This window comes from Pteropus vampyrus, unplaced genomic scaffold, assembly GCF_000151845.1.
Source record: "Pteropus vampyrus isolate Shadow unplaced genomic scaffold, Pvam_2.0 Scaffold9, whole genome shotgun sequence".
Taxonomy (NCBI): Eukaryota; Metazoa; Chordata; class Mammalia; order Chiroptera; family Pteropodidae; genus Pteropus; species Pteropus vampyrus.
Genome location: NW_011888790.1, coordinates 6,470,331 through 6,494,264, shown reverse-complemented (window position 1 = coordinate 6,494,264; position 23,934 = coordinate 6,470,331). Strand labels below are relative to the sequence as shown.

General features: G+C 37.4%; 1 protein-coding gene across 1 annotated transcript in view; it reads right to left on the bottom strand.

The window, feature by feature from the left end:
* Positions 1-8,313, bottom strand: part of LGR5 (leucine rich repeat containing G protein-coupled receptor 5) — a 118,720-nt gene extending 110,407 nt beyond the window's left edge. Inside the window, exon 1 of the mRNA XM_011374312.2 lies at positions 7,809-8,313. Coding sequence (XP_011372614.1) covers positions 7,809-8,020 — 212 coding nt within the window. The 5' untranslated portion in view covers positions 8,021-8,313. The remainder of the gene's footprint in view (positions 1-7,808) is intronic.
* Positions 8,314-23,934: the final 15,621 nt, after the last annotated feature.

The window sequence follows — 23,934 nt, the reverse complement described above, 5'->3', positions numbered from 1 at the left end:
AGAGAAAGTGAGAAAGTAAGAGAAAAGGAGGTGGAAGGAGGAAATAAAAGAATTTGGCTGCAAAATTGAGTAACAGTTTGAAACACTTGGCTTCCAGTTGTGAAAGATGAGCAACACTGGGGAAAAGGCTGTGCTAACAAGGGACCACTTGAGGGAAGCTTAATCTCAGCTGGCAGGCTGACGAGGAAGGTCAGCTCAGTGCACACGTTCTCAGCTGGAGTTGGGCTCCCTTTGCCAGGACAATTGTCTTCTGCATTTCAGCTTCTGAACCAAACTGAAGGTGCCTTCACACAGTCAGCTCAATCTCTCCCCTCAAAAGGGTTGGCTCTCCACTGTCAAGCCATGTCAATGTTATGTATCATTTCCACTGAGCAAATGGCACAAAGAAAATTGTTTCTTACTGGGGTATTGGTGTGTGTATTAGTGCATGCATGAGGTCGCTTTCTTCCCTCTTGACCACCACAGTCCTTATTAGGAGATGAAACAAAACTCCTTCTGAAGGCAAGAAGGATAAAATCAATGTGGAAATAATGTGCATATATTAAAAAATGAGACACTTGAAAATTAGGGGTGAACAATTTTGAATTATTAATGTTAATAGAAAACAAGAGTTGAGAGTACTGTTTTAAGAAATGTTAAAGATTATATTTCAATGTCTCCTAAAATTTCTAAACATCAGTTCTTACTTGATGAGGGGCTCTTTACATTGAATATTATTTATAATTAAATGGCAACTTTCTCATATAATAAATAATGAACACATGTTAGGTTTATAGAGCAAATGAATTGAAGGACTGAAGAAATTAAATGAATAGTTCAAGAAAGTTTCTTCTCTGACTTATCTAGATTTCTAATTTACAAAGAAATCTGTATCACTGCCATAATTGTTAAACTATGCATTATACATATGTGTGTGTGTCTAAAACTTCCAAGTAATTCTCCATTCTGAATCAAATACAGTATGGAGAATACCTTCGTGACATCAATTAATTTCATCTCATCAGTTATAAAAGTGAATAAAAACTCAAATAACATTGGTCTGTTAAGAAAGTTCATGTCTCTCTGAATTGAGAAATAATTCCAAAGAATGAATCTACTTTACTTGAATAAAAGTAGTTTTATTCTTGACTTGGAAATTATCAGTTAATTGATCACTGGTCATAGAATAAAAGTAATTTTATTCTTGACTTGGAAGTTATCAGTTAATTGATCACTCTTTATAATACTCAGGGCAGCTGCCATAATTTATCTGTCTTGGAGATAAAAAAAAATGTTTCTGTAGTATTAAGAAAATAGATATACAAAAGGTATTTATTAAACTTAGAATCTTGGCCCTAAGCTATATATTTTTCATTTTATTGAAAATTAAAAACTGGATTTCCCAGGATTCCCTGAGGAAATATTTCTGGTATTAGAGCTTCATAAATTGTGTTCCTGAAAATAAAAATGTCCTGAAATATTTCAGCACCAATTACAATTACATTGAGGTGTAACTATACAGCAGAAGGCTGTATAATTTCTGGTAAATTTCTGGCCCTGAAGATAACTTCAAAGAGGGCTAAAAATATTTTGAGCGATGGAAACATCATTAGAATAAGTTTATGGGCCCCCAAGTTAGGAAAGATAATAGTACCTGTGTCGCAGGTTGTTGTGGGACATATGATTGAGTGAAGTACTTAGCATAATGCCTGGCACTCAAGAAGTACAATAGGTTAGCTGTTATTATTATTGTTGTTGTTATTAAAATAATAAAGTAATTTACATATGCAAATTCTGGTGTATTTATTAAAATAAACAACTCATTGCATCATTTAAGCTGAACACATTTTAATTGTATTTCAAATGGGACTGGGCCATAATTGCAGGATACTAGTAGCCCTGTGTTGTTTTGTTACTTCCAGATACCTAATTTTCAATCTATCTTTCTTGACCTCTTTTAGCCACTGGGATTTCAGCAGCTGGTTCAGCCAGTTCTATTCAATTCCTCATTACAAATATTTACTACACATTCTTTAAGTGTCAGGCACTGGCGTGGGCACTGGGATATAAAGTGGAAATTTCCTACACTGGAAGAGCTAGTGAGGAAGATAAACCATGAAGGAAGAGAGATCATCACATCTTGAAGTGTTATTCCATCTGACTTTAAGGAAGATGATTTCGTAGACATGGGTTGGTTCCTTTGCATACTCTCAAAGTAAATTTCAGCTTCTCTAATCCCAGACTTCAGCACTGAGAATAGGGGTAATAGATGAGGGTATGAGGAAGGACTCCTGCTCACAAAACATTTTGTAAATAATTTCCCTACTAATGCTAACACCTTGTCAACAGGATGTTAGCATTACTGCTAGATAACAAATTCCATTTCTTGAAATTAAATGACAAATGGTCTTCTACCTACCAGTTTCAAATAAGGCGTATCCATTGGGTTCAATCAACGTAACAAAAAATTAACTGGAAGAGGTGAGAGAAAATGCCAGGGATTTTAAGAATGGGCCTGTTTCCTACCATGTAACCAATGCAAAACAAAAATAATTTTGAATTATGAAAATTTTAATTGAAAAATTCCACCTTATAGCCTGTGAAATGTCTCCTTTCCCCATAGATAAGTTCCACTGGTGAAAGTGAACATGTAGTTGACATCTATAGTGACTGAATAAAAATATGGGTTGAAGCTGACAGATCAGGGAATAAAAAAGTTGTAGTAAGTTTGAATTCAAGAGTAGATCTAACAAATAAAATTTTACTAAGATACAGTAAGAATAGCAACAGTACTAGATAATCAGCTTGATTTCTTTGGTATGTAATATATCAATGTGCTCTAAAGCCAGTCTGATTCATCTCTCTACTACGAAATGAGACTCTATAGAGGAAAACATTGCAACAGGAGTGAGGAGGTTGAATCTCTAAGGAAGGAATTTGTCTTCTCATGAAGAATTCAATTTACCAGAAATACCGACTTGTAGGGGTGTTTACAAAGAAATGTACTATTTAGCATTACTCCAAATTTATATAAATAACTGAACCAAACCAAAAACATTACTTCACAAAACTGTTCAATGCAGAGTTCACTACTGTTTTTCATTTCTATCTTATGGCATATGATTTGGATTAATTGGAAACATAGTTAAATTTATAGCCAAAATGACTTAAATGTATGAATTTAATGTAAGAAATATAAAAATGTTTTACCAAGATAGGTAGATATTAGGTCTCAGTTATAAAACTATAAATGCTCTACAACATCTTTAATTTTAAATGATAGCTTTATTGAATTTATTGCTTACTTAGATAACATTCCTATGCCTTTGACAGTTATATGTTTTGGAAATTCAAAACAATCAAATGAGTCAGATTAAAAAAAACTGTGAGAAATCATAGATCAGTTTTGTGATTCGAAACTTTTTAAAGTACATCCAAGTGGGAATGGTTCCATTATCAAAAAATAATTTTATTTAACTTAAAAGGTTATTTCTTGATTCCAATCTTCTAGCTCATTTGTGATTGCTACCTTTTCTTACTTATCAGAACTCCTTTACTTTGAAGAAAACACATAAGGAGGAAAAAAGGCAGAAGGTCTGATTGAAGATCATGTTTATTGTATGTGAAAATTCATTCTTGTCACACAAACTCTGCCATGCATATGTTGAACATATTCAGTAAAATATTTATTCTAAATCTATGCCAAAAAATTGCTTGAATCAGAACCTTTCCTTAAAAAAAAACACTCAGACTAATTTAGTCAATTAGTTTCAATAAATGCCCCCATAACAACAATACTTCTAAAAAAAACCCTGGGAATTCTGGAGAAAAAGGAAGAACTTGATTAAAATGCAGAAAAATCATTGGCATTATTACATTTTAAAGAAATTTTAAAAGTAGATTGGTTGTAGAGCAAACTTTATAATTTTGCAATTGATCTAAAATTTAAGACTGTTATAACAGTTAAGGCTTTTGTAACCACTACTAAAGTACAAACACTTTCCTTTATTTGAAATACTTTGCTGGAAAGAAAGCAGAAATATATGAAACAATTTTCAAAGAAGATTTTAAAAATATTTTTAAATTTTGAAACTACATTTTAAATGCTTAAAACACATGTACAACACCAGGGCCATACTTAATCTGAGATTTTTGATCAGTTCTAATTAATATCAAGTTTACCAATTTTGTATAAAAGTAATTTTGTTCCAAAGTTACTTAAAGAAAAATAACCAAACTACAGTAAATTAAAAGAAAATTTCTCCTAGTTCTTTTGGTTCACGTGATATAAATTTGCTTGTGGATGAAATGTCCATGTCTTAAGCAATAGCAAGAAAAAAAACCTCCGTTTTCATTTGAAAATAAAATGGCTGTCTAGATCAAAAAGAAAGTACGTTTATTATATTAGGATATTGATTAGAATTTAGTTTTCTATATGAATGCCACACTAACTGGATGAAAGTCACATCAAGGTAGCACAGGGGAGCTTACTTTCAAGACTATTAGCAAAAAAGTTCACATTTGGTGCATTAAAATAATTTACTTATAATAAAATTAGATGCTAGAGCTACTTTATTTCTGACAGATTACTGGTAAATTGAGAAGTATTAAACATTGTCAACAATTATTGTCTGCTTTTATGTCTCAACGTTGGTGTTTTCCTTATTTTATTCTGAGTGAGCTTTATTAGTTCCTTTTGTAAAATCACAGCCATAACTACTGGGGGAGAGAGTGAGAGAGAGAAAAGAGAGAGAGAGAGAGAGAGAGAGAGAGAGAGGAAAGGAGGGAGGGAGGGAGGGAGAGAGGAGATTAAGATTGGGATTTTTCCAGTGTTTCCACCATGTTCCATGGTCCAATTACAGAGCTACTGGGGAATGTAGTTCAGTAAGCAAAGAGAGTTAATATTAATGTTTGGACTGGCTTAGGATTTAGCTTTTCTGGGGCAGAAAGATTATAAAACTGCACATAAATAGCTCTAGCCTTCTATGAAGAGAGGAAACTTTCTTTACCTAAGAGTCTGACTAGCCGGCTCTCTGATTGTGGCAAATCTATTTGCCAAATGTCTACAGCTGGAACTTGCCATCATCAATCTGTTTGAAGAAAATAAAATGCTTGTTCTTTTGTGAGGAAGGGAGTAAGATTAAGAGATAACATTTTGACTTTAATAAATGGTGATAACCTACTACAAACAAAAAAAGATAGTAGTCTGGCCTTTTACCCACATAAGTCTTTGCACACTGCAACTTTCTCATCAAAGCTTAATTACCACTGGGTCCCAGTGGAGTAGGGTTGTAATTTAGTGTTTCCTTTCAAGAGAAAAGGGAAGTTATTTCTTAAAATAAGAAAACCAGTAAGATACATGCTTATTTATTTGAATATGGGTAAATAAAAATTCCTCTTGTAGGTTATGAGTACACAAGTGAAGGCAGAAAAGGACAGATAATTTTAGGTGTAACCAAAAGAGGGCACCATTTACCCTTAATGTGTGCACAGATTTCCTGTGGTTGTAAAAACAAACCAAAAAACCCCCCCAAAACTCCCAACCCCTCAACCCATAAAGGAAAGGCATCCATCCCATGGTTCCTGGCATTTTGTACTCTATAAGAAGACCAAATTCCGAAATCACATATTCTGAAGACCATCAGTTTGGTTGTTTACTTCAGGACTGATTTCTACATTTTGCACTCATGCTCCTTGAAGTGTTAACCACTAGAAGCAAGTATTTAACATTCACTGTGACACTTTTCACAGACACTCCGAGTTTAATATTTTATAGGGCACTGAGAAAATGTCTCTTTAGCCCAATCAAATAGCATGAAAAAAAGATGACAATTAATTTCCTAATGGCATTTTAACTCCAAAGGGTTATCTATAATGATAGATAGATGGGGAACAGTGGCAGTAAGATCTCCTAAGCACACAGAGGACGCAGTTAAATGCATTTGAGATATGTGAGAAATGATTTGAATCAGCATTTCATACTGAATTTTAGTAACAGAAGCCTAGCAATGTTCCTTCTTTCAAGTGAGGGAAAAAAAAAGCATCCTACTACTAATAAATTTCTTTTCGGTATTCTTATATATGTTTTAAAATGAGTGTATGATTTAAATAGGTAGGTGTTTGAGGGGCTCGCACATTTCTCTCACATACAGTCACTTTCTTCAGGGAGATGGGGAAGGTAGTTCTAGGCTGTGAAATTGCCACACTGCTCTCAGACATTCACTATGCAGGAGAACACACGATTCTTGATACGTTGAGTTTAGCAGTTAAACCAGAGATTGGGACGAGCATTTCACTCTATAGTACAAACAGCTGTTTAGGAGGAAGAAAGGTGAATTCTTGGAGAATGAATTAGGAGAGCAGATTTCTATCATTGTCAAAATATCACTGCCACAGGCAACCAGTGCGATTAAAGGGAAACCTGGTGGGGAAATAGATAACTTAATAATCCTTTTAGGTAAAGAAAGCAGTCAAAATCGTTTTATGGCAGATGAAGAGAGGAGTGTCATCTGCTAACCCCTAGCAGGATGGTCCCTCTATTTGCACAATATTAAAGCAAGTTAAAAAAAAATTTTTTTTCTTCCTCAGTCTGTCTCCAGAAAAAGAATCACTATTTAGTGGAAAGCGTTGTGCAAGCCTTTTCATGTTTCTTCCCTCCAGAAAACAACTAAGCAGAAGAAAGAACTTGTTCACAAACAATCCAACTAGCTCCTGCCAAGGTACATCAGAGAAGCCGAAACAGATTGTGTGGGCTTGGGGTGGGCTCACTGCAGTGCTTCCAATTAAAACCTAATCGTGTCACCTTGTCACCAGTGCCCCCTTTCCTGAGTGGCCTCGACCCTGGTCTCTCTGTCAGAAGGAACTGAGCCCCAGATTCTCCTTACGGGGAGGGAGAGTAGTCTCCTTGGTCCTTCATCCACCCAACCACCTGTTACCCTCCGGGCTTGGATTTTCCAGATAAAATTATGAAATGAGCCGCTGCCTCGTGTCCGCGATAAGGGTTTTGGAGGTTGTGATGGGGGGAGAAGGAGTGTGAGGATCCCCAAGGGATGACAGAAAGATTCAGGTCTCCTCTTTGGTGTTGGCGCCACTGTTTACTCGCCCCACCGCTTACAGCCCACTTCCCTTTTCCTCCCGGGAGGAGGAGATGGTTAAAGATTACACTGCGGTGGCCGGCACTTCAAAGGGCGGCTCGGGCAGCCAAAGGTAAAGATAACGTTCTGGCAGCTCTAATCGGGGTTTGTGGTTGCCACATTTTAATCACTTCATTAAAAAAAGGGCGGGGGGATGAAAGAAAGAAAAGAAAAAGGTTACATTACGCGACCGTGCAAGGGATGCAGAGTAAGTTCCTTTGGAGCTGGGCAAGTTGGAGTTCTTTGGGGAAACTTTTTACAGCCCATCTCTTCGCAGAACGCGACAGGACGCGGAGGGGAGGCGAGATGGGGGCAGGGACCAACCAGGCAGCCCGCCTTTGGGTTCCAGACTCGGAGCACAATTGCCCACACTTCAGGCACATGCCTACACTCGGAGGAATTCGCCTTGCGACTTGCCTAGAGCCGGACCGGGAAGCTGAGGCTCGCCAGCTCTTTCCCCGGGTTGCACTTGAAGCCGTTTCTCTGCAGATCCAGAAAGTGCGGTCGTACTACTCGCTAAGACACGTGCATTTCCCTAGGGCCCAAACACTTCGGGACAAGATGCCCTTTGCAAACTTGTCCGCCCCCTCCAGGGCAGGTGGGAGCAGAGGAGTCCCCAGCCTGGTCTTGGACTAGCCTCCCTTCCCCTCTTGCCCCCTTCCGGAGTGGAGTGTTGGGGGTGGGGGGTGCACTTACAGGTAGGAGGTGAAGACGCTGAGGTTGGAGGGCAGCTCCGAGAGCCCCAGGTCCGAGCAGTCCACCCTGAGCAGCATCCTGCCGTCGGGCTCGCACTGACAGTGTGCGGGGCACCCCCGAAGCAGTGCGCCGGGCCTTGGCGAACCGCCCCCGGCCGCTAGCTGCAGAAGGACAGGCAAGGACAGGAGCACGCCGACCGAGGAGGTGTCCATGGTGCCCGGGCAGGGGGCCGCGAGCGGGACGCGGTCGCGAGGCAGCGCCGGGGTCTCTGCGGATCGTGGCGAGCCGGACGCGGCTCCGCAGGCTTCTGTAGCTCAGCGCGGTTCTGCAGAGCGGGGCGCTGCGCTTCTGCCCCCCGGCGGGGGGCGCGGGGGAGAAGGGCCGCGGGGCCGGAGGTGCCCGCAGCCGCCACGAGGACCTCCGGAGCGGCCCTGGCTGCAGCCGCTGCAGGGGCGGTGAGCCTTGCTGCTACGGGCGGCTGCTCTGTGTGGAGCAGCATCTCCGCTCGCACGCTCGTTTTTTAAAGCGCTCCAGCCCGAATTGCGCGCCCAGTGACGTCAGCGCAGCCCCACTTCCCAGGCACCCCCCGCCCGGCCCCGCTTTCCCTCCGCCGGCCTCCTCCCTCCTTTCCCAAGTCCGGGGCTGGGAGGCTGCTGGCTGCGCGAGGAGCAGGCGCGTTCTCAGCGCTTCAGCTTTGCCTCGGGGGGACGCGTTCCCGCGCTCAGCACTGCGTGAGGGGCAGGGGACTCCCACCCTCACTCCCTCCCGCGTCCTGGAGACTCAGAGAGCCGAAAGAGACCTGCTTTAGAGGGACACTGACAGACGCGCCGGGACCAAAAGATGCGACAAGCTTCTCCCAAGCTCACTTCAAATAATGGATAAAATACACGGAGTGCTTAAAAAAAAAAAAAAAAAAAAAGACTAAACTGCAGTCCAGAAAAATAGTTACGTTATCAGGGTAAGGAGTCAGGCGTCACCAGGCGGATGATGGGTGGTCGTTTTCATCCTTACCTCACGCCTCACTGTCTGGCTCGCTTCTGCCCTAAAATCAAAGTGTTGGGTTAATGGCTACATAAAAGCATCTCGTGAGCAAGCACTCCATTGTTGCCTTCCTAACTTATCCGGGTAAGAAGTCGAAGTGTCTATTTTTAAAGTGTTTTCGGATCCTCTAGAAGTCACCTTTAGTAAAACAATGCGGGAAAGAGACAGATGGCTGTTTGTTTTTTCCCGGGGGGCTATGGGGAGGGCTTTTCATCCTGTGTCCCAGGGCAAGATTCTCTAAGTAAGCGCGGTCCCACCCAGGTGAGAGGCCCTGAGCTCCGAAAACCATTGCCGATGAGAACCAGTGCAAAATGCGTGTTCTTACACACTTCGGCGTTCTATAGCGAACCTTCTGGAGAAAGATGGAAAAGAATTTAGGGCTTTCTGAGAGAAGAGGCCTCAGAGAGGAACAAGTCACTGTCTCCAGACCTGAGTGAGTGGCTGAAAGAGGTGATGACCCAAGCCGGTGACATTAGCTCATAAAAATGCACACTTTTCACTCCGGTGGGACACAATGCTTCCCTGCTTCGTGAACGACAGAGACAGAGAACCCTTTTCGCTGTCAAGATCTCTCTTAATCTCCTTCCACTTACTCTGTCCTGCTGACTTTCCAATATGAACTTATGAATTTTACAGTTGGAAAGATTTTCTTCCCCTTTCATGTGAGGTATATCTACCTTCCTTCATTTAAGAAGTGATCCTCAAACCTTGCTGATCACCTGTGGAACTTATAAAAATATAGAGTCCTGAATCTAAATTAGTATCCCAAACATGCTCTTTTCTTGGCAAGTTTGTGATTCTATGAATTAGATGAAGGGAGAGAGTGCATAAGTCTTCATCCTCTCATTTTGCAAATAAAGGAAGTCTGGTCAGAGATTTTGGAAGATTTGACAGTGGCCGCTGAAAACTGTGAGTTAACCCTAGTTTCTGGATATAAGTGCAGTGCCTAAATCTGGTCTGTTCTTTCACTTTTCCCTATGCATACCACATCCACTACCATTTCTTTGCTTATTCTCATATTCTTGCTTCTCCCAGCCATCCCTTCCACACTTATAGAACATCTACTAATTACCTATTTTTCTTCCTTTTTAAAATAATTACCCCCAGATTACTTATTCTGTAAGTGCAACTCAAGACTTACTTTCTGTGAAACCTCCCATGATCATAGTCTGCATTATTCATCAAGCAGCAGACATTTGTAGAACAACTGCAAGCATGCCGCAGCAGTGATCTTGAGAGGCAAGTTAGCTCTCCTCATGGAGCTTGCAGTCTAAAGGAGATGACAGGCTCTGAGCAGGAATCTCAAGGATGATGAATCTCACTGAAGGGTATATTATAAATATCACATAGTTTAGCACTAAAGTTTTCCTGATTGCATGTTTATTTTGTTTTGCAAACTGTATTGACAACTTTGGAGGCAGGGACTATAAGCCGCTTGTCTCGTCTTTACCTGCAGAACTCACACTATGGGCTCATGGTAGTGGCAACATAACAAATATTTACTGACCGATTGATTTATCAACACAGGGATGGTTGTGTCCACCATCTACCTAAGGATTTTTGGCAACACTTTCTTTGACTTCAGAGTTGCTAAAAAGAGCATAACACTTTGGTTGTGGAATGAATCAGGCAGAACTACATTTGAATCTAGGTTCCTCCAGTTTCAGGTTGTTTAATCAGAAGCACAGAATGAGCCTATCTGTGTCTCAGTTACCTTCTCTGTAAAGGGGGATACTATTTTTTCATATGGCTCTAAATGTTAAAATGTCTGGAACTTGGTCTGCTTATAGCAGAGTAGATTTTCAACCTGTGTTGGTGCACCCCTCCCCCCTTTTTTTAGAATTGAAGTTTGTTAATCAATTTATGTAGAGCAGAGAGATTTATGATTCAATAAAATGGGAAAAAAACAGCTATGCTGGATGAAGCCAGGTATAATGAATATCTGTTACTTTTTTTTTTTTTTTTTTGCATTTCTTCTCTCTTTTTTTGCTACGCTTTTTCCTTTAGGGAACTACCTGTAGAACCTTAGGTAATTCTAGGTAGGGCTATCATTCCTGTGGCTCTGCCTCCTTACCCCTGGGTAGGTAGTTACCTATATGACCCAAGCAAAACAATCTGAATCTGGGAGATTGTCATGGAGCCTGAGGTGAGAAGGTCTTCTCCTCTGGCTTCATGACCTCTAAGGACAAGGAAATTTGGAGCTCAGGACGCCTTCCATTCTGCTTTGTAGAGAAAGTTCACTAGACACACTGAACATTAGCAAGGAGAGAAGCAAAACCCTAAGGTCATCTTTTAAACAACTGGATCTATTCTACTCCATCACTTCCCAACTGGGTGAACCAATCAGCATTGTTTTGTTTTGCTGCTTGAGATAGTGAGTGAGGATTTAGCTGTGGTCACTTGCAATCAAGAATGCTCAGTGAAAACCTGAAAGCGCAGGAAGCACGAATACTTAAGATGAATGCTCAAGTTCTTGTAGGACCTTAAACCATAGAAAATCATCTGGGTCGAAAATAAGAACAGTTCAGCTAATGGTGATTTTATTACCTTAATGCATGTATATTAATTACTCTATCTTAGAAAATAAAGAGGAAAACACAGCAAACCTGATTCTTTGCACATCAAAAAAAAAGAGAAAGTTCTAGTAAAGCCACTGAGTAGTGGTCTCTGTTTTGTGGCATTTACCATTTAATTTATAAGATCAGATTCTCAAATTGCATGTTAAGGACCATTAGCATTGACTCAGTCCCTTACACATTCACATGCTCTCACTGGGTCTTCATAACAATCTTATGTAGTAGGTATTATTATTCTTACTCCAAATTTAAGGATAAGAAATGTAAGTGGTTTTCCTAATGGTGACCGGCAAGTCAGTGATGGAATCAATATTCTAACCTGAGTATTCTGACTTTAAATTCGGTACCCTTTTCTAAATTCCTTGAGAATTCTAGCCACATTCTAGCCAGACTTAAACTCGATAGGATCTTGGGCTTACTATCATTTTATTGAGAAAGAAATTCACATATTTTTGTAAAGAGAAGTATAGTTTTTTTGGACTTCAGTGGAACCAGTTGGAGCAGAGAATGGTGGTTTTTCAAAATATGAACAATGGCGACAAGTATACATATATTAAGCCTTCCCCCCAATTTTATATCTCCATTTCTACCTCTACCTCTATCTCTATCTCTATCTCTATCTCTGTCTCTGTCTCTGTCTCTATCTCTATCTCTATCTCTATCTCTAATTTCTCTCAGCAACCAGTTACTCACACGAATATACACAGGTGAGATGTTGTAGAAAAACAGTACCCTTACATGTGATAGTAAAGTTAATAGGCTAAAGTAGATTCATTTAGTATCTCGTCTGGGTGAGGTGTTCTCATTTTGATTTTGGAAAGTATCTCAGTGTTAACAAGTTGTTGTGTAATGAAATATCTCATGCCAGGATTGAAATCACTTTTTACTTCTTACACTCTTAGATTGCAACTTCCCAAAATCGATTCTGGTCAAGTGCAGTCTGGTACGTGTCTACTTTCTGGGCTTGCTAAACGGATGATTTCTTAATTCTTTAATCTTTGATAAAAGTCCAAATCTAAAAACATTTATGTATACCACAAGAATTACTAATAAGCTTAGTTGAAACATGCCAGGATAATTTTAGTTAACAGGTAAGTCAATATTTCTTTTACAAGTATAGTGAAATAGTGTTTACACAACTGGTGGGCTATTATGGACTTATTTAACTTGTTTAAAAGAGTATAGAGCCCATTATTTGCCCTGCTCATTTTACATTCATGATATAATCAGGCTTATGCCGAATTTCTTAACTTCCTTTCACCAACAAAGTCTAATTAATTGAGAAGGGAGGAGGATTTAAGAATAAAGATCTATTTTCTTTCAGAATTATTTATTTTGCAAGAAAGCATTAGTTCAGCTAATTCATTACTTTGAAATAGCCTATTATAGAAAATCAATTGGATCTGTCTTTGATATTATCCAACATAAAGGAAACCTTTAAATATATCCATATGTTCACAACATGCTAAAAGAAAGGATAATGGTGTATGATATTATCAATTCTTTAGCTCATTTTGATCCCTTTGTCTTATTTCATGTATGATAATGAACATGGTTCTACTGGTATGCAGCTTGCTTGCTGAGAATATGTGTCCAATCAGACTTACATGTAAGCCATGGGTAGGTTTTCTTTTCAAACTAGGAATAAAGTTAATGAACAAAAAAAATAAGAAAATATTTGAAATGAAATGATCTTTCTGCTTATTCATATGCTTTATATAATCCTGCCAAATATCGCCTTAGTATCCAGACAAACTCGGCTCAATGTGGTGGACCTTTCTCTGGTCTCTTTAGAACTATATTTTTAGAAATTTTAATCATGTACCATGTCCACATGCTCATATTTCAATGTCAAGGCTCTGCAACCAGGAATCTGTTGGCCCCTCATCACTTTGGAGCAGGCTCCTTGCTCCAAAGTGATGAGGGGCCAACAGATTCCTGGTTGCAGAGCTATTTCCCCCAGGCCTGTCTCTAGAGTGTATATATACAAATTCACAATCCTAAGAGCTTGAAAAGGGAAAGGTTTTTTTGAAATAAATTTGGTGGTACAATCAGAACTGCATGAATGTGTGTCTGTTTATAGTTTTTCTCTCATTTCATGTTAATATTAACTCAACTTGCTGCATAAATGTTGATGTGTTTGATTGTAAGATACTTCCTCAGATTCCACTGAGGGTTTTATATAATATACGGGATAGCATTCTCAGTATGTCTATACAATTCTCCAAAATTCTGCTTTCTGAACATTTGTGACCTTAATGCTTTTTGGCAAAGAGATCACGGACCTGTAAACATCAATAAACCTTGGAATATTTATCTCAAAAACAATATTTAGAAGAAAAAGAAAGACAAAAAAATAAAAAGAAAAGAAAAGAAAAAAAAAAGAGCATTGAAACTCATTGGATGAGGAAAGGGTAGAAGTACCAACAAGAGCAAGACTCAGACAGAGGAGAAAGGATATGGTCAGCTCAGGTGAATAAGTGGCCATCACTGGCCATGTTTTCCTTTACAGAGTACTGAGCAGAATTTCCTGTGTCTTACTCTGGGCACTTGTTTGTGAAATGGCTAGTAAAAAACGTCCTATGTGTTAGAAGTTAGCTCTGTCAAACACTAGAGAATAAATAACAATTGATAAGCATATTTTGGAAAAGAAAAACCAGAGATATTGAGAAGAAATAGTAAAAGTAAGAAGGAATTATACAGCTCATCTAGAAGAACAAAGTTATGAATTTTATTCCCCTGTTATGCAGGATTTATAAAGTAAAATAAACAAATAGAGAACACACTATTTCCCAAAATGCTTTATTTTGGTAAGTCTGGTATATTTTACTCGAGTATGTATAGTAGCATTTCACTTCAATTAGAATCTCGTAAATCAGGGCAAAATATATTGCACAAACATTGTGGCTTAAGTCAATGAGTCATAATAAAACATTGTCCAGATTGCTGCAATTAAAATTTACAGAACCCTTTTGTTGAGTTAGGTCTGTGGATTAATAAAATGAGTCTGTTTGTTTTAATTTTTCTTTAACAAGGACTCACATTTTGATTTTAAGTTTCATAGATTTTTTTTTTTCCTTTTGCATAGATTTTAGATTGGTACTTGGCAGAAAAAAATCTCACTGCAGCTTCAAAAAATACGTTCTAAATATATTTTCTAAGAGACAATCCTCTTCATTTCCTTACCAGCCTTCACTCTTCTTTCTTCACATTCTCTCTCTTTTTCCCACTCCCATCAGGATTGCTGGGAGTGGGTGGAATAGTATGAGGGTTATTGGCTAGTTACCTATGAGAAGGGCAACATGGCATAGCAGTACAATACAGACGGGTTCTCACAGGAAAGGGTTCAAATCTCTGCTCTGTCATTTACAAGCTGTGGGACTTGGACCAACTTCATCTCTGAGGCCTAGTTTCTTCATTTGTAAGGTGAGATAATTGTACTAAGTTTACAGAACTGTTAGCAGAATGAGAGCTAATAAGTTCCAGGGCTTTTGCAATAAGCGCTTTTTTTTTTTTTTGGTAGCAATAAGGAGACTTTCCATTCTTTTTAAAAGAGTTTTTTCTTTTTTTTTTTTTCTATAAGAAAGTCTATTCAATGCTATAGAGATAGGAGAACTGAAACAGGCAATGTTTCCCTTGTTTTTTGTTTGCTAATGATGTGGGTACTTTGAACATTTACTGTAGTTTCACATGAAAGTAGAATGTATCATAAAATTCTGAGATCACCTGGGTTGGAAACATTTGCAAATGAAACAGTCTGTTACGTTTAGCAGGCCTCAGTTTCCAGTTTTAGTAAAGACTTAATTCTGAGTTTTAATTAGAATGTATTTATTCAAAGGCATCTATTGTACATCGCATAGATGCCAAGTGCTGGGAACGTAGTGATAAATACGTATTGTTTCTGAATTGGGGTCCAAATGCTCAGTAATTGGCAGCCAAAAGACAACTCTGAGATGATTTTATGAGAAGGAAATTTATTGCAAGCAAGCAAACAAAGAAACAAATCTTTATTAGGGGAGATCATGTAATCACATCGAGGTAGACTTCATCATTGCATGTATAAGTGGGGACATTACAGCATACTCAAAGTCAGAAAATAAGGCTATGCATACGTCGCATGTTCAAAAGTGGTGAAAAATCTCTGCCCGTGGTCTGGAATATTAGGTAGACGGTGATTATTTAACTGCAAGAAATTGTTACTCTTTTTGAGTCCTTATTTGTGCCAAGTACTGTGCTAGGGGACTTAAACACATTTTAAAAAAAATTTAGTTCTCTCAACAACCCGTAGGGTAAATATAATTATCTTCTTTTCACAAATAAGGAAAATGAGACTCACAGAAATTAAATAACTTTTCTGAAATCCACTTTTCCACTTATCGGCAAAGCTGACATTGAATATGTGGTCTACTGGACATCAAAGCCATGCGTTTAAGCCCTGAAAAGGGAGCAGGCTTTGAAAAGAAGATAGTAAATTTAACTTTGGACATGTTGAATTTGCAGTTGAGAAGTTTCCAAAATCATGAAGGGTGCTGACTATAACATGTACCTTTGTAGCTTCAAATCTTTCTTGATGTGGATTCTTTGATTTGAGCCAGACATAAATTCTTGATCACAGGCTGGACGCAATGGCCTCTCTGTTTGTGTGGCTCTCTCCCAGTGGTAGACCAGGCTGCAGGGTTCTAATAATCCCACACTCAGGAGCTGTGTCAGTGTCCTAACCAATATTCAAGCAAACATTTTTGGAAAGTAATTTCTAAAGTTCTGTTTTCTCCTTGATGCTTTTCCAGTCACATGATGGCTGAAATTTGATGTATTTTGAAGGTATAAATGTCTCTCTCCATTCTTTTTTTTTTTTTTGATAGTACTGAGCTTCATGCATTTCTCTAGTAATTAAAAAAAAAATCCTTTTATAAACTGTTTTTTTCTTAATACTTTTTGTATCATCAGTCCATGATATAGTTTCTGAAAGCATTCTATAAATGTTTGTTTTATGAGTCAGTTACAAGAGGAATACAAGTCAGTTGTAGAAACGTAGGAAAATAAACAAATATAGAATAAAACGAAAATCATGTGCAAACCCACCACGTGAAGGTAAAAGCTGCTGACATTTTATTTATTTCCTTTCAGTCTTTTTAGTGTGCATATATTTTTACCTAATTGTAATAATTTTCCACTCACGATGAGAAAAATATCATTCCTCATCATTAAACATCTTTGTAAATACCAGTTTTAATGTATTCATAATAGTTTATTCTGTCTATCCTATAGATGAGGAAATTGAAGCTCAAAGAACTTGAAAAACTTCCCTAAATGTGTAACAAATTTGACTCTGTCCTATATCCTATGTAACCTCTCAATTTGGCAAGGAAGATTCAAAGTTTAAATAAATAACCATACTAGAGTGTAGCATATGGGAAATTCTTTAGGAGAAATTCAAAGGGCTGTAGGAGTTTGGAGGCAGGTACAGGGGGAGAATATGTCTTGCTGGTGGAATCACAGAAGGTTTTATAGAGTAAGTTGCATCTGAGATGGATCTTAAAGGATGGATAGTAATTTGACATTGGAAAAATACATTGAGGCACAGGGGACAGTTTGAGCAAAGAGATGATGGCAGAAAAGCTGAGAAACTATTTGGGAAATTGTAATTAATTCAGTTTGGTTGACTTTTGGACTTTTAAGATGTTCTTGTAAGGAGTAAACTAAAATTGAAGGTTAGGAGAACATTGAATTAAAGTTCAGATGCTTTGTAGATGGATAAGTAGGAAAGGAACTATGCCTTAGGAAGCTTACTCTGGAAGCAAGGTGGGGGGCTGATTGAAGGGAAAAGGTGACAGAATGACCACTGATTTGGATTTTACAAAATTGTGTCAAATTAAGCAAATGCCTAAAGGAATAGTTACAAATGTCTTATAATTATTATTTCAGTGGTTTGATGAGTAAATTTGTAATTCCAAAACCACTTCCCTCAAGACTATCCTCTTAATATAATTCAATAAGAAATTATTAACCGCTATTGTAGATTTAAGCTATGCTAGGTATAGAGAGCACTATAAAAGCGGCATTTATTTACTCATTGAATAAATATTTAGTGAGAACTTACTCTGGGCTTGGCACTGTGTTTGGCACTAAAGATGTAATGGTGAGTAAAATGAAAATGGCTCCCGACCTCCTGGAGCTTCTTGTCTAGTGGCAGTGACAGACTTTGATTAAAAACAGACACACGAATATATTTTTTACAAACTGATCTGAGTGCCATCAAAGTTCTTTTTGGGAAGTAAAATTTACCAGTGAGAGAATAAAATAAAATGGCAAGCAGAAGTAAACTTCATTTCTTAGAATGTTTTTTCTATGCCGTTAATTTGTTTAGCAATCTCTCTTTTCACAGATGAAGTAAAAGCAATTCCAAATATTAATAAAATTATTATCCTTTTTAATCAGTGGGAGTACAGTTTTACTTTTCATCTGCTTTTTTTCTTTAAGCAGTTTCTCTCTCTTATTTTTCCTTTGCTTGTGAAGCTATGTAATTGTGATAGTGGCTTGTTGATTGCAGGTTTATTCTAGTGGCAAGCGAACAAAGGAAATGGAGCAACTAATCGTATTAATATATGAGATCCTAACACCTCAAATTCAAGGCTGATTTGAGCGTTGTGAATGGTGTGTATGTAATCTCCATCATGGGGACAGGTGGATATATTAAGCAGCTGAGCGAGCTTCCTTTATAAAGATACTTATTAAGCTGAAATCTTTTAAGCGCAAGATCAATGTTTTCTAGAGTGTTAAAAATCTCTTGAATAACTATTCCAGTGCCAAGTCACTGTGGACAGTCAAATTATTAATCACACTAATGCTGATTTCTAAGTTGGTTTGTACTGTGGGTTTGTCTATATATGAAATGTCAGAAGAGGTTGTATTTTTCCATGAAATTGAAAACATTTGACAACTTGCTTTTCATTTCAATTCCAAATGCTTTTCAGCCTTCGCACTGAGAGCCTGTACTCATAGCCCAGGACAGAACATGTGGCAAAAATCTGGCAAGTCTTTTTCAGAGGAAAAGGTGTATTAGTTACAAAGAAAGAAAGAGAATAGCACAGACTTTAAAAATGGAGAAAAATCTAAAAGGAGAGACCATTTCGAAAAATAAACAACTTAGTTTATTCTGAGGTGTAAAGGGAGAAAACATATAATTTCTGAAATTTGTTTTTTTCTTAGAAACTGTTGAAATAGGCAACTTTTTTCACTAAAAGGCATCTAAAATGTAAAATTTTTGTTTATTTTATATGATGTGGGTAAGACAAAAGAAACAAAAAGAAGTCAAAAAGGTCTCTGCAGAAGAGTATTAAAATGAGTAATTGATTAGGTGATAAATTTAGAATAGTAAAAGAAAACATTTATTCTAATAATAATATTTAGTTACTGCCTCTGGCTAGTAGAGCATAGTTCTTATGCCAATTTACTGACCAGATCTACAAGATAACTTTTTGTAAGAATCAGAATTTCTTGAGGTATTAGAGGATAGTAAAAACAAAAACCAACACTAAAACCCTCAAAAACTCTGGTTAATAAAAACATTTTGATGGAATTTCACATGTCCTATAATTTATTTCCCTATTGGCTATTTTACCTAGGTTTTAAGTTCAAGAGTGAAGAAACTGATTGTTTTTATTCTATTGACAACTCTTATGAAAGAAAAGAGCTGTCCCTTGATTTCTAATTTAAATTCTTATATATATTAACTATAAGTCCAAAAAAAGTGCTGCTTTGCATAATGCACATCTCACATCTCCCTAAAGAGAAGCAAGAATGGAAGTCCTTGGAAGAAAAAGAGCAGTATATTACTGCGCTTTAAATTTCAGCTTGATGTATAAAGTAAACTTAGTGAGGCACTATAAAAGGAATGTGTTTGCTTAGTGGGTTATATATCTTTATGTATGTATATGCATATACACATACATACACACAGATTATTGGATGTTTAGGGACCAACTATTATGTACACTATAATATATTTTGTTTCACAAACAAGTTTTTAAAATTTAAAATTGATCTACTTAGGAGCCAAAAGCCTTAAGGCTTTAATTATATTTAGGAAGTTAATTAACATCTATTCTTGGCCTAGGAAAACTATCCCTTCTTTATTTTCACTTAGTTATTGAGTGCCTGCTAGGGCAAGATGCTGTTCTTGGTTCTGGGGCACAGCGAGCCAACAAAACAGACAAAAATTCTTTCCCTTTACATTCCAGAGAGAGTTTACATTTTAGAGAAGCAGACAATTAACAAATAGATAACTAAAATACATAGAATGTCATGTGGTAATTAGCTAAAGTAAAGCAGAGATGGAGAGGTAAGAAGTGTGAGGGCAGGGAGGGTGAATGAAGTTTTGAGTAGAATGGCCTGGGGAGGGTTCACTGAGAGGTGACAGCGAAGTGAAGACTGAGGAAAGTAGGAGTGGGCCATGCAGGCATCTGCGGAAAAGAGCTTCCCAGGCAGAAGAAACAGCAAATGAGAAGGCCTCCGAGAGGACAGGAGCAGGCCTCCCGTGTCTGAGGGACAGAAAGGAGGCGAGGGCAGCGAGAGTGCACTAAGCAGGGGAGAGGACTTCAGATTTTACTTTGAGTGAGATGGAGAAAAACTGGGAGGTTTGAGCAGAGGAGCAACTTGGTCTAATTTTCATTTAAGAGAATGACTCTGTCTGCTAGGTGGGGAGGAGATGAATTCTGAAGAGAGGTAGGTGAAAAGGCAAGGCTATTATAATTTCAAGAGATGGCTTCCTAGGGTGATGGTAGTGGAAAGGGCTGACAAGTGGCTGGTGTAGAGGTTGGATTCTAGATATGTTCTGAAAAATAAAGCTGACAGAATTTGCCTTCGGATTGGATGTGGGGTTTGTTAGAAGGAGGAAGGAATCAAGAAAGAATTCAAGGTTTTTGTTTGTTTGTTTGTTTTCTTAAGTGTCGAAAGGAAAGTTTATTCAAAAAGGGAGGGTGAAGCAAAGACTAGAGAAAGCAAAAACAAAAAGCCAAGACCAGAATTCAAGGTTTTTGACCTGAGTAAAACTGAAAGGATCGAAGTTGCTATTAATTGAGATGGGAAGACCAGGTTTGAGGGAAAAGAGTTGGAATTAGAGTTGGATATGTTAATTTGGGGAGCATATTACATGTATGAAAGGAAACACTGAGTCTGTAGTTGAATATGTATGTCTGGTGCTCAAAGGAGAACTCCAGGCTGAAAACTTCAATTCAATAATTGTCAGAATGTAGGAGTTATTAAAAACCATAAGACTTTATTTTTTAAAAATTTATTTATTTATTTATTTTTTATGGTGACATTGGTTAATGAAATCCAATAAGGCATAAGACTTTTTGAGATCATTAAGGAATAGAGTGCAGACAGAATAGAAATCCAAAGACTGAGCCTGAAACATTTGCAGCAAAGATTATTTAGGAAGGAGTGGCCAGAGAGGGAGGAAGAAAATCAGGAGAGAGTGGTGTTCTGGAAGCCGTAGGAAGAAAACGTTTCAAGTGAGAATGGGTGATCAACAGTAAAATATGTTCCTGACAGACTTAAGATGAGGAGGGTGAAATGTGCTTGGGTTTAGCACCATTCACGTCATTACTAAACAAGAACAATTTTGGTGGAGTGATGGGAACAGAGTATATTTGGAGTGGATTCAATTATTCTGTTTGAAATCGAAACAGGAATAATCTAATCTGTTTGAAAATATCTGAGATAAAACACTCAAAAATATTCTCTATGCAAAGACTTAAAACATACTTTCCGATATTGAGACAAAAAGCAACAGACCTGTATTCAGCACCTGTTTGTGCCAGGCACTGTGCAAAAGTGTTTTACATCCCTGATTTTATCTGACTTTCACAATAAATCAATGAATTAGATGCTATTATCTTCATTTTATAAGTGAGGAAATTGAAGTTTACAAAGTTTAAGAGGCTTTTCTAAAGTCATATAACAAGTAAGTGATAAAGATGGTGTTGGAAGTACTCTTGTGATACCGTTAAGCTGAACAATTACTTTGTTTCCAAAGTATAATTGTTCCTTTTGGAAATTAATAGTCTCATTTTTAGAAAATAAGTATTATTCTTTCATTTTCTTTATTCCATTTATGTCATATGGGCCCAGAGAGTGTCTTTATTTTTTCAATATATATAGCACTTCTACAAAATGGAAAATTTATAACTAGTTGCTTTAATAACTATTTGCTCTATTTTTTTTTGATGTAGAAAATTACCCCAAATCTTTCAATTCATTGACTTTATTAACATGGCCGATCATGGTAAAATGTTATTAAAGAGAATGTAATTTTCCAGAATGATTTCTATCTTTTTCATAGAAGTTTATTTTAAGAAACTTGATTAAATTTTTGGAAGTACATTTTTAAAATAACAATATGGGAAGCCATTAAGTATTGAACATGCTCATTTCATGTTCAAAACCTCTCTGTGGTGGATATTGTTGTCATTTACATTTTACTCACAAGGAACCAGAGGTTTGGAGAAGTTGAGTAAATTGCCCAAAGTCACAGAGCTTGTAAGTGGTGGAGTAAAGACTGACCCTGCATCCTCTGAAATTACATTCCATGCTCTTTCCACTACAACATGCATAAAAATTTGGTTAATTCCAAAGCCTGGCTTGAAATATTATATCTTTCCTCATCTGTGTAAAATTGATTACCCTCATTTGATGCACCATTGTGACTCTAACAGCTGGTGCAACAGGGCCTGCAACTTTAGGAAGCATATATACGTTTTTTAATTAGACATGTTTTCTCTGGGAAACATGTCAGTGGGTTGATTTTTTTTTTCTTTATTAAGATTGGCTCTGCATAGCCCCAGAGAGGGAAAAGCAGCATTACTGTTTACTTGGCTATGCTTTTTATAGTTGTTGCTCCTTTTTGAAGATGTAGCTCTAGGATTGTGGTTTGTAGAGAACTGGAGTGAACATAGATTCTGCCATGAAATGGGCCCAGAGAATGTACTGTTGTCATGCAAGAGAGGCTGAGATATTATAAGTACATCAGTATGGATTTGTTTTAAAGAGATGAATATTTGTATCAATTTTTGATCCTTTTGGTAGGAATAAGTGAGGATAAAACTCAATTATCTTTTATTTTCTCTAAAGAAATATTGTTTTTCTGAAGATACTCTTTTCTGTAGATACTCTTTCTGTCCTCACAGGATATATGACTAGGAATAGAGTAGGTAAAGCTGTCGTTTGAGCTCCCTCTGCTGGTGGTGAGTGATGCTTTTAGTGGAAGCCAGAGGAAGAGAGTGCAAGTATTGCTGAAAAGTCACGGCTGAACCAAACACGTTCACCATTGCGGCCACACTCCCTGAGGTAAAAGGTAGGAAGCACACATGCTCTTTCGTAAAAACTTTAAACAGCCATGCTGAGGGATAATTTACATGCCATAAAGTTTGCCTGTTTAAAGTTTATAATTCAATCAGTTTTAGTATATTTATGGAGTTGCCATAATCTAATTTTATAATCTAATTTCAGAGCATTTCCATCACTGCCCCCCCACCACTCCTGCCAAGCCTTCCATCTATTAGCTATTACTCCTCATTCCTCATTCCACTCTACCTTGCTCCTAGTCCCTGGCAACCACTAATCTTCTTGTCTCTATGGATTTATCTATTTTGGACATTTTGTATAAATGGGATCATGCAACATGCGGTCAATATGTGACTGCTTTATCTCACGTCACATACTGCTTTTGAGCTCCCCCCATATTGTACCAATATTTCATGACTTTTTACTGTTGAGTAATATTCCATTTTTTATAGACACACCACATCTTGTTTATCTATTCATTAGTTGATAGACATTTGGGTTGTTGTTTTTATTTTTTTTGGCATTATGAATAATGCTGCTATGAATATTAGTGTATAAGTTTGTATGTGGACATGTGATTTCAGTTCTCTTTGGTATATGCTTAAGGGTGGAATTGCTGGGTCATATCTATGTTTAACATTTTGAGAAACTGTCGAATTGTTTTCCAAAGTGGGTGTACCGTTTTACATTCTTACACATATGTTCTTTTGGATAGATTTAAAATGTAGTACTTAAGAGAAAAGGAACTTAAATTTAATAAATGTCCTTATAAATTATTCTTCTATTTTTTAAAAGTACTTTTACATTGCCTCCATTCGCTTTTTTATTATTGCTCAACCTATAACTTCTTCTCCAGTACTACTGTGAAATCTCTCTAGTTTTTGCCATGTAAAGATGGATGATAGGATGATGTCCAAGTTCCCACTCAGTTCAAAAATATTAGGCCAGATTAAAAAAAAAAATCAAAGTACTATTTTAATCTCTAACTTCTTTCATGTAAAATTGCTGTAAAATTCTTTCTGGGGAAGTTTATCATATTGATTCAGAGTGCTGATTCCAGAGTCCGACTATCTGGGTTTTATCCTATTTAAAATCTTAAGATGAGGTAAATGGGGTCAAATATGTGGTGACAGAAAGAAATCTAACTATAAGAGGTGAACACA